The sequence below is a fragment of the Squalius cephalus genome (assembly GCF_949319135.1).
Source record: "Squalius cephalus genome assembly, chromosome: 5".
Lineage (NCBI taxonomy): Eukaryota > Metazoa > Chordata > Actinopteri > Cypriniformes > Leuciscidae > Squalius > Squalius cephalus.
In genome coordinates, this window is record NC_137126.1 from 35,095,494 (window position 1) to 35,107,808 (window position 12,315).

At 35.7% G+C, this 12,315-nt stretch overlaps 1 protein-coding gene across 4 annotated transcripts in view; it reads right to left on the reverse strand.

Annotated features, from left to right (window-relative positions):
• Window positions 1–12,315, reverse strand: part of unc5db (unc-5 netrin receptor Db) — a 178,380-nt gene that overhangs the window by 20,452 nt on the left and 145,613 nt on the right. For 2 of the 4 annotated variants that reach the window (XM_079872309.1, XM_079872311.1), the window contains exons 5-9: window positions 8,049–8,229; window positions 6,603–6,770; window positions 4,324–4,488; window positions 3,151–3,183; window positions 621–806 (exon numbers count right to left, since the gene is read on the reverse strand). In XM_079872309.1, the coding sequence (XP_079728435.1) occupies window positions 621–806; window positions 3,151–3,183; window positions 4,324–4,488; window positions 6,603–6,770; window positions 8,049–8,229 (733 nt within the window). Of the gene's footprint in view, window positions 1–620; window positions 807–3,150; window positions 3,187–4,323; window positions 4,489–6,602; window positions 6,771–8,048; window positions 8,230–12,315 lie in introns of all 4 variants that reach the window. The other 2 variants (XM_079872308.1, XM_079872310.1) reach the window with 1 other exon arrangement.

The window sequence follows — 12,315 nt, forward strand, 5'->3', positions numbered from 1 at the left end:
ACCAAATGTAGTTCAAACGACCGTAGACGTGGTCTTATCTACAAAAGTTATTGGCACAGCTGACAAAAAGGCAGAATTTAAGTTAGCGTAGCATGACTTTTTTGGGGTAAGAATGTGTTTAGTCAGGGGAAGCGGTTTTTGTGAGTAAAAATCATCTTAGTGTTTTACTGTGAAATAAAAGCATATAAGCATATACAGTGCATCCGGAAAGTATTCACAGTGCTTCACTTTTTCCACATTTTGTTATGTTACAGAATTATTCCAAAATGGATTAAATTCATTATGTTCCTCTAAATTCTACAAACAATACCCCATAATGCTTGGTTTTTTATTTGTAATAAATTTGCAAAGATTTTAAACAAACTTCTTTCACGTTGTCATTATGGGGTATTGTTTGTAGAATTTTGAGGAAAACAATGAATTTAATCCATATACTTTCTGGATGCACTGTATCTCATGGATTGTGTGTCTGTATGCTTTAACAAGCAATTTCTCTATTTTGGAATTATTAAATATTCATTATGGTTTAGCCTATTACTGTGACTAGCGGCGCATGAACTTCAGAATCACAATAAATCAATTAATTTAACCGAAGCACTTTATCTACAATGAACTCTTACCCTGTCTGGTGGTTTTGAAGTTGAAGGACTGGAAGCCCCCAGCAAGAGCAGATGAGTCAATGACATCCACTCCGTACTCGCTCTGACTCTTCCTGTAGAGGGTGATAGCCACGATGAGGACGACCACAGCGATCACCCCCGCAGCCAGACCAGAGTACAGCGCAACATCAATAGAGTTCTCCATGCCTGGGACACAGCCAGAAACACACACAACACATACTTAGGCTCCATGGGAAAACTATTATTTATTGTGGAAATAATTTATGAAAATATGCCAAATAGCACACATTTGATCAGGAAGTTCTTGAACAATTTAAATAAATATCTGTGCAACACATGTGAGCTACCTTACATAAATTATTATAATTAAATATATAAAAATCTTTAATATAATATGATAATATATAATATATGTATACATATATATAAAATATTTAATAATAATAATGTAAATATAAAATTACTTTATATTTGGATTTATACACTTAAGGGTACAAAGTTACTTGGAGATAATGAGGAATGTTTTTTTTTAACTTTCTTGTAGTGTCATCATCGTTATTATTATATTTATTTTTATTTTTTATCTCTTTTATTTATTTTAAATATTTAATTTAATTATTATTATTATTATTTTGCATTAGAAGTTACTGTTTTATTTGTGAAGGAGTTGGCTGGTTATAGCCACTCCCACTGGTTTACCAGCTGTTTTGGAATATTTTGTTGTTTCATCTGATATTTACCTCTCATGTATCCAATGAGCACCAGTGGCTATATGTGTTTATACCCCTGTACCATACACAGTTGCCTCGTTTTAATGTTTTAATGATAAGTAATATTTTATAATATTTCATAATTATTTTTTTCTACAACTATTATATGGTGTTATGAAATATTAAAATAAGAAAATGTTTCACAGTGCCATAAAATAAAATAACTAAAAAAGAATTAAATGATTATTATTTCTGTGATTATTTTATTGTGATATGATGAAATGATTAAATAAGATATAGTTTGTGTAATAGTTTTGTAGATTTTTGCAAGTGAAATGTTTTCACGGCACCGGAAAAAAATACATTTTGGTGACAGGGAATCATTTAAAGCCGTCACGCCTGGTCATTGTGGTTAGGCTTGCAAATCTTTCAGACACCTGTGCAAATGGAACAGGTGCAATATGCACATGTTTAGCAGTGTATAAAGATATGCTTGGCACGTGAGCGCAGTTTGGGAGGTGTGAATTCCAGGGCTCTTACTACTTTAATAACTGGCAGGGTGGTGTGCCAACACCCCACGCAATGATACATCTGTTCAGTTGGCATCTATAGCACTGGCCCAAGTGACCTCTGCAGCAGGAGGGTTGGGCGGACCAAACTCGCCAGATCACAAAGGACACAGAGGACATTAATCATGCCGTGAGAGGAAGAATATGTTTTTAAAACTACAGCACTGCATTTCAAATATCCTGACACACTACATAAAGTTGAACAGGATTACACGCTTCAAGCTGGAAACAAGTTTCTGTCCAAGGGTAAAGGTGAATTAATTGCAAGTCCATCATGCAACAGATTTAATAGATTTAATTAGAAGCCTTATAACCCAGCTCACACATCAATGCACACGGAAGAGTCTCAGAGCCATAGCATTGTAACAATGCAGAAGCACCTGGTACTAATACATATTTAAAATGATGTTGTGCAAAGTGCCTCAATATGGTTAAAATAATACACAGGAGAAATGAAGACATAATGCTTGACGAGGTGAGTTAATATTCAATGATTACACCTCATTGCTTCCTCTAAATATAGCACGTTCAAACGCCACATCCAATCACTCACGCTCTCTAATCTGAAAGGACACAATACATTGACTAGCACTTTGAAATTCTGCAAAATGTATAATCTGGACAAGTTGATAAGGACACCTGCAAAATATTTAGGATCCCTTAATCAGTGACTTTGACTTGTGTTCCGGATAAATTCAGCTGAGAAGAAAATTGTTGTAGGGTAAAAAAACTTGTTTTAAATATTCTGAATATCTAAAATAATAATAATCCAAATTTACATTTATTTTATTATTCCACTGCCAGTTTCCACCCCAATTATTTTATGAATAAACCTTTGTTTTTTTTACTAGACTTTTCTATTATAAATGTATTATTTGATTTCATATTCTCTAACAACCCTTTTTGCCATACATAAACTCTTATTTCTCAAGTTTATTTGCTGTGGGTGCTTTAATTGGTTTGTAATTTCCATACTAAAATTAAAATTTTAGAGACAGATTGTATTCTTGCCAATTAATCTTCTGCATCTTTTTTTCCACTTTGTTGCGAATGACACCTGTTGTCAGCATAATGATACAGGGTAACCAAGCGTAGAAGTGAATACACATTTGAGAGGATTGAGCTTATCTTAATTAAGGAGGGAGTAAAAAAAAAAAGCTTTCACACAAATTCTAATTTCAAAAAAGGAAATTTAAGATAAAATGATTCAAACCAAATTTTACTTAAGAATTCACATGGAGGAGAACTCACTCTGAGGATTGACATCATGCATCAGCTTCCCATCTGCTGGGAAAAAGAGACAGAACAACAAAAAGAAAGAAATAAAGGGAAAGAAAGCGGGAGAGAGAATTACAGTCCATCCCTGTAATGGCCGATTTTGGGCTGTCCCAGACGAAAGATTACCAAAGATAGCCAGTGTCAGAAATTTAGTATGATCATCTCAAGTTTACTTTCAAGTTTACTTTATTTATAAAGCACATTTAAAACAAGCTTGGTTGACCAAAGTGCTGTACAAGATATATCTAGATACATCCCAAAAAATTTAAATCACAAGACATCGCTAAAATCACTTTCACAAGACATTAAACGCAACATCTCACAGTTTGTTTGCGGCTACAACCTATGTCTACTGACTAGCCAGTAAAAATGCAACATGAAATGGCGTACTGATAAACGTGACATGGCGCTAAAACTTAAAACAACTTACCTCAAGCTCCATTTACAAAATTGGCATGACAAGTTGGCCTCTTTTCCCTAACAATGACCGCATCCTTATTCTCCTCTTTTGCGCACATAAAACCACAATTGCTGGTGTGATTCATCTCGCTCTATTTGTTTGCCACTAGCGCATGCTGATGACATTTTATTAATCTATTCTAACTTGCGTTGTACACTACGATTCAATAGAATTCATCATCATACAGTCTACATACATGTCGTACCCAAGTTTATTAGATCCATGTCGAACAATGTGATCTGTAATGATCTTTTAGGATCTGTTACAGCAGGCATTATACTTATAACAAATTCACTCTCTGATTCACATCATGGGTCGATGTCCAACTGCAGGCTATGCCAACATCAGCGGTGGATACTGTTGCTTGGCATCATTGCCATGGGAAGCTACTGGCAGATGGTTTTGGATCACTTAGGCTGCATGATGTTTCCATCCTTCATTAAGAAGGAGAAATCAGAGAGGGTTCTCATCATAATAGCTATGAGGGAGACATTGAGAGGGATGATGTCGTCACTTTCATCCATTTTTAGCAGACAATTATCACACTTCCTAAAACATCACAATTCACACACTTCAGCTTTGTGATAAGTGTCAAGATCTAAGTGAGCAATAGCATGACCAACATATGATGATGATTAATGAAATGACGGTGTTTATGACACATTACGGCATCAGCACATACTCACTCTGCGTACACAGACCCCCTGTGCAGTTCTCCGTGCCTTGACCTTCTCCCTCACACATCTTGCCTCTGTGACGGGGCGGGGGAGCGTTGCACTCCCTCCATCGCTGCCTCTCACACTGCGCGCTACACATCGTCCACTCGCTCCACTCCTCCCAGACTCCATCCACTGCAGAGCACACAACAGGGTTGCCGTTTAAGGAAGGTGAACAGCTGCTCTGTGCATTAACCGCACTCTGCAATGAACTTATGAGATTTCTAGAGACTTCATAAACTTAATTAAAAGTGTTTTAATAGTCCAATTCTTGACCACACTGTCAGGGTTACATGCATTAGATCGGCATATTTTCAGCCAATTGATCAAATTCTTAATAAAAGCTTTAGCTTAATAATACCTTTAATCTGTTCTTCATCTTTTTTTTCAAGCCACATAAACACAAATTATTGTTTAAATAGCTTAAGTAATGTTTGTGTTCTGAAGCTAAATATGTGAGAATGTTCAAACGTTTGGGGTCAGTAAGATTTTGTTTTTGGAAAGAAATGACTACTTTTATTTAGCATTAAACTGATAAAAAGTGATAGTAGTAAAGACAATGTTACAAAAATGCATCACGATTTCCACAAAAAAAAACATTTTCAACTGTGATAATAATAAATGTATTGAGCACCAAATCAACATATTAGAATGATTTCTAAAGGATCATGTGACAGAGTAATGATGCTAAAAATTCAGTTTTAACGTCACAGGAATGACATAAAGGACAGTCTAAAATAGAAAAAGCTTATTTATAGGTATAATAATATTTCAGAATATGATTTTTACTGTATTTTTTATTTATTTTTATCAAATACAGCCTTGGGGAGCATAAAAGGCTTATGAACCTCACACTTTTTTGTAACTTGTTAAGCTGAATATGTAAAGGTACTTGTGTTGCTCATAACTTGTTTTGCTGCTTATAAAGATGCATTTTCACGACATGTGAAGAAAGTAAATACTGTGATATTTTAATCTACCTAACTGGACAGATGAGGTTTGATAAAGTAAGAATTTAATTATAACCAATTAATCAACTAAATATATTGAGTCATTTAATAACATATTCCTCTTCAAAAAAATGTATAAAGAAAAAATTTTCAAGAAGTATCAAGAAGCACTGTAGTGAAAGTAGGAGTGTTCCCTTGTTATGATTTAAATACTTGTTAGTGGTCACTTTGATGCATGTATGTAGGTATGTAAATATGTAGGTATGTATGTATAGATATATGTATATATATGTATGTATATGTATGTGTACATGTATGTATATGTATGTGTATATGTATGTGTGTATAAGTGTGTATGTGCATAGATGCAGATAACAAAATAATAATAATAACATAAAAAATTGTTATTTAAAGGAATGTAAGAATTAAAGGGGTAGGAGTACATAAGTTTAGCTTCTTCCTACTCCTTTTCGCACATGAGATAGAAGTATGTTCACACAGGAAAATAATGTACTTTGTTTACGGCTTTTTATTTATTTATTTTTTATTTTTATTTTTTTTATTTATGGGTTTTTATTTTAAAAAAATGCTTTAAACATTATTGTATTTTATTTTACATATTCTTCTCTCATGTTCGAAATAAAGATTTCAATCAATCAATCAAAATAAATTCTTCAAAAGATAGTGACAACTATTTTATGCAATTGCCTACTATTAACTATGGCAGAATCAAAGGAATGAATTTTTGCACCATAAGCCATTTGAGAATGCTATAAACACTATTTAATTTAATTTCTATAAAAATGACTGAATTTGTTTCTTAATTGTCATCGCATACCATATATAAACTCATTTCATGATTAAGAAATAAACTAATTTAATATGTTTCAAATTGATATGAATAATATGAACAAATTGAAATTTATTATGCAATACAATGGTAACCATGCATCTGATCATAAAGGCAAAATTTATTTAAATATCACAAAGCCAGGCAATCAACTGAGTACAACATGAACAATAACTCTTCTAATTAAATTACACTAACTAGGGATTATTTCTTCATTCTCAGAGAACAGGAGGTCTCGTTTACATGCATGCTGTAGATCCTTAGTAATTCCATCATAATACCCTTACTTTGAATTATTACAGGACGTAGAGGGTATTAAAATGTCTGATGTATTATGAATGAAAAACACAGCTCTGAAGTGCTATACTGACACTAAAAACAGCTGTGAGTATGGATGCTGGAAGACAAGCTGCACCTCATGATTGTGTTGGGGTTGAAGAGATTCTGACCTGGGCAGAGAGCATTGCAGGTGATCTTCTGCACAGACATGCCCTCACAGAACGCTCCTCCGTTCAGAGGAGCGGGGTTAGTGCAGGTACGAGATCGCTTTTGAACTCCTCTCCCACAGTTCACGCTGCAAGAAGACCACTCAGTCCACAGAGACCAACCACCGTTCACTGTAGATAGAGATCATCCACTGAACAACACAACTAATTAACTTAAGAGATTTCCTTTCTCTCACCCTGCCAGAAGAAACACCCGGAGGACAAGTTAATTAACAGGTTAAAGGAAAATCTTCACTTATATGTGTGGTTTGACTTTTTGTAGTCTAGCTTTGATATGTCTTAGCTGTACAACCAGTAATACTGGCACAACATTTTAACACCATTTTTTTCTGACATGGTCACACACAGCAGGAAAAAATAGAATGCTGAATACAAATAATAAAATACAACTAATCATATAATCATTCATAGTTAGACTAGCAAAATATACAGGGTTATCAACTTTTTGTTGACATCAAAGTCCTGTCTGTCCAATTAAATTCTATACTGCAATTTGGCCAAAAATCATTTGGCACTTTTGTACAAGCTAGCCAAATAGCCAGATACCTGTGACAACCTCATTTTCGAAAACTATGCAAGGTTAATAAAAAGACCCATTGCAAATATTACATACTGCTTCCAAACTGCTCCTTTCCAAATGTCTGCCTCAAAAACCAACACTAAACACTGCAGTAGTAGATAACTACAGATCTGTATCTCTGCTTCCTTTCCTGTCCAAAACTCTTGAAAGATCTACCTTCAAACCATTCTGTGTTTTTTTTCTAAGAACAACCTGATGGATACCAGCCAGTTGGGCTTCAAAAGTGGAAATTACCCTGAAATGGCATGACTGGTCAGAACCACAAAATTCTGCTTGATCTTTCTGCTGGCTTCGACATGGTGAATCATCTGATTCTCCTATTAGTCCTGTCAAATGCGGTATCACTGGTAGTGTTCTTCATTAGTTTGACTCATTTGGTGGAGTGTCCAAATCAAACCAGCAAACTCTTAAAGTAAGCTAATGATTGCTTATGTGAAAATATGATTATAGATTGTATAATTTCAGTTCTTCTGTACTTTGAGTGTCAATAATGATAATAATAATAATAATAAAAGTATATATATATATATATATATATATATATATATATATATATATATATATATATATATATATATATACACACACACACACACACACACACACACACACACACACTATATAGAAAGTCATGGGGGTGAGTAAATAATATAGACAATTTTCACTTTTGGATAAACTATCGCTTAAATGGGGTGTACAACTTAATGAATTCACAGTGCTGTTGCAAGCAGAAAGCCGTTCAATAGTATTTTTAGCAAAGCTGAGGAGACAGAACATTAAGTCAATAAAGCATATCAGTGTCGTCTTACCAAACACAACTACAGTAGCTGTAGCACTGCGTCGTTTTGCGACTATGTTACTGGCGAGGCAGGTGTAGTTGGCGGAGTCAGAGAGTCTGGCTTCATTGATTATCAGATTGTGGTCAGCGCGAGTGTCAATGTTGTCGTCTCCAAGGGAACGGACCAATTCTTCATTTTTCAACCACTCCACCTGACAAAAAGAAAAGCATTTATTAACCAAAGCTGCAATTAGCAAAAGAGTTACTTCACACCTCTGGGAGGAACACAAGGGCTGAGACTATTGTGTTTTGTCAGTTTCTATCTTCAGTCACCATGAAATCAAAATGGACAATTCTTATTTCTTTACAGAATGTTGCAGTGTTTATTATAAAGGATTAATCTGTGCAGATATTTATTTCTTATTAATTCATGTGCACTCGTAATATTTCATTAAAAATGTTAACCTCCCCTCCCCCTCGAAAAGGCATCTGTTCTCTTCATGATGTATGTTTCGGCAGAGGATGGGACTAAATATCCTCCATAACTAACTGACTGCAAACTGCCATTCAGATCTGCCTTAATTTAGTTAGCAACGGCCAACTTCCTATGATCCAATCAATTCCAGAAGAAGAAATCCAGTCTCACCCCACATTTTTTTTCTCATTCCAAAAGCAGTTTCAATCGGATATACGTCACAAACACAGGGAAGAAAAGACTACTTCCATTTCATGCCGACTTTAATTCAACAATCCGATTTGGATAGTTATTTTAATAGAACATGGTTACAAAATTATAGTCACATTAAAGGGTTAGTTTACCCAAAAATTTTAATTCTGTCATTAATTACTCACCCTCATGTCGTTCCAAACCCGTAAGACCTTCGTTCATCTTCAGAACACATATTAAGATATTTTTGATTAAATCCGAGAGGTTTCTGGACCACCCATAGGCAGCTATCAAGGCCTAGAAAGCTAGTAAAGACATCTTTAAAATCGTCTGTGTGACTACAGTGGTTCAAACTTAATATTATGAAGCGACAAGAATACTTTTTGTGCGCAAAATCATCCTCCTACGCTGTGTCCACCAAAGCATTTTTTTCACACGGCTGGCGTATTTTTTCAATTGTTTTCAATGGGAGCGTCTTTTTCTTTTTCACGCTGAAGCGCTGAGCGTTCTTTACAGGTCGCAGAGAGTTGAAGAATGTTCAACTTTGGGTAAAACGCACCACTCATCACTGTCACTTTTTACCCAACCGTCCAATCACAGTGGGGGAGGGGTGGGACCAATATCACACCGACCAACCGCCACATTCTGCTTGTACAAAATCAACAGACTTTAGGCTTGTTCGACTTGAACCTGATTTCTCCCAAAGTTTTTTTCTCCATTCTGTCACCTGATGGAATTTTGGTTCCTTCGTCGCCTTTGTAGCCTTTTTTCACCTTTGCTGCCATTGGTTTGCTTAGTTGGGGACATCAAATTTAACATTTAATTTAATATTCAACATTATTGATCTGCCTGCATTGACACCATTATATGAGAACTGAACTGAGCAGGACGATGGCACCACAGTTTTCTCCAGAGCGGCTACATATATACAGTATATAAATTAACTAAATTAATAACTTTTTTACAACAAAAATGAAACATCACTGAACTTACTTAAGCTGGACTGTGACGCTATTTTCTTCTGGAAACAATCTTTGTTGCATTATTTTCAGGTTATCTCTGTAAAGCTGCTTTGAAACAATCTGTATTGTAAAAAGCGCTATATAAATAAATGTGACTTGACTTTACTACCTTTCTGAGCCTTGAAAGTTGCAATGACGTTGCTGCCTATGGGTGGTTCGGAAACCTCTCGGATTTCATCAAAAACATCTTAATTTGTGTTCCGAAAGTCTTACGGATTTGGAACGACATGAGGGCATGAACGACATTAATGACAGAATTTTCATTTTAGGTGAACTACCCCTTTAATGCTGTGTTCTGAGCAGTAACTGCAGTGATGCCCTCTTTGCCCTCTCTTCCTTGATCTCATCACAGCACTTTAAACTTTGCTCTATTCACAGATCATTTCTCAGAATCACATTAGCCCTCATGTTCATAGCTCACAGCATGCTTTAATTATTTTATAACTAACCCAGATGTATGATTACAGTAATTAAGTTCACAATGTTGCACTATGAAGCTGTAAAAATACAGTTGGTAAAGTCTTAAGTAAAATCAAACACTGTAAAATAAATTATTGTAATTTTAATGGTAAAAGACCCTTGTAATTTTAAAAGGTAAAAATATGCTACAGTAAAAAATGTTGGTAAAATATGGAAAGTCCTGGCAACTACAGCTGCCAGTTGTTGTTTTATTTCTTTTTTACAGTGTATTGCTGGGGAAAAAATAGCTTAGCTTGTCTCCCAGTCTGGACAATCCTATTATCCAGGTATGTCTTGCTAGTTTCAGAGGGATTTTGGGCACTTTTCGGTTAGTCAGACAATGAAGACAGCTGGCCAGCCAGCTAAGACAAACAAATCACCTGGTTTAAGCTGTTTTTCAGCAGGGAGTCATACTACTTGTGTATTGAAGCAGAGAGCGCACTTCTCTAATGTATTTACTCAATTTTTCAGGGAAACTTGGGAGCTGAAATAGGCAATTAGCACACAGTGAAAGCAGAGCTCTCTGTTGAGACATTTGCCATGCTCTGCATTCTTGAGCACCACTTCCCCTCAGCCTTTTAAAAGGTGCAGAGCACAGAAATGAAGAGCAGAGGGAGAAAGAAAGAAAAAAGGGGGGAAGACAGGATAGAGGAAGAGAGGAAGTGAGAAGAGGAAAGGTAGGGGACAAATACAAATTAGCTGGGTAAATGTGTGGCAGAAGATGTGAGAAATGAATGGCCTAACTGGCACATTTGTTTCAATTACAGCGTGGCTAACAGTGGCAGGGCTGACGGAGGAGTTTCCACAGTCTCAAGAGGATCTTGTGATTTCATTAGTGCCTCTATCCTGACTGATTAAGGTCCTGTTGACAGGAAGAGATCAGCCGAAGTGAAGATCTTACTATTATCACAGAACACAGGGGCTATTCGGCTGGCGCTCATAAAAGTGGGACAGGAGGTCAGAGCAGCTTGATAAGATGTCCAAAATATTTGGATCGGTTTTTGCAGGTGGTGTTAGAGGAGTTTTTTTTTTTTTTTTTTTTTAAATGTGAAGTGTGTTCATGTGTGTATGGTGGAGAAGAGGCTGTTGAAACTGCTTCATGTTTCAGCAGAGTAATTACTAAGATTAAACAACTCTGATAGACGGCCCTCAGGGAGCAGAAATATAACGCCGCCTCACTGACTGTGAATTCAATCAAACCCACACGAGCACAACACATTGACAAGACTGACACAAGCAGACACACCTACAATCACTTTTTAAATTGCTTTTGACACCAACCTTTGATAGTGCAGATAGCTAAATCTGAATTTCTGCAAATGCTTTTGTTTTGATCTTTGGTATATAATGAGCATGCAATTCAACAAACAACTTTAAAATGAGTATTAAGTTTAAACAAACTACTGCGGTTTCATCTATAAAATATGCTTGTGTAAATTCATTCACATAATTAATATTAGTTCACATTCTTGATGTATTTGTTGACTCGACATAAAAGGTTCTTGATGAGTAGCTGTCCAAATGTACACAATATACTCCACACAAGTCCACTAATAACATTAGGCAAGGTTTCTTACACCAAAAACATTCGTGCTTTATTTTCACATGACCATTGGTCCACCTTTCCTTCTAACATTTAGAATTAAACATGCTGCTTTTTGCCATGGTACCTTTAAGATTTCCACATGTAAGACATCTAAAACATCTGCCGTGACTGGATAATGTTTTTGCATGTGAAATGAGATAGATGAAAATTAACCAAGATACCGATGTTTATATATGGCAGAATCTTTCTTGGGGACCCTTGCAAGGACGTGGCAGGAAGGGCTTACTCCAGTCTTGAGAAATAGCAGACAATGAGCTAGAGAGTGTGGGCAACACAAAGTGTCTGCAGTTTCTGAAAATTATCCAATTTTTCCAAGTTATTCAAGGGCTGCCAAGTTCTCAGGGTGAGTAAACTGCTGTAATGTTGCAGTGAGTTGTGACTAGTGCTATTAATCTTAACTGCAGAAATGCCAGGGCTTTGAAATCGTGGATCTGATATGATGAACTATTAACTTAAACATCATCCCTGTTTTACTGAGAGGTCAACTGTTGTATTATATTTTGGAAAACAAGTCCTACTTATTAGTAGCCTATGGTATTTCAAC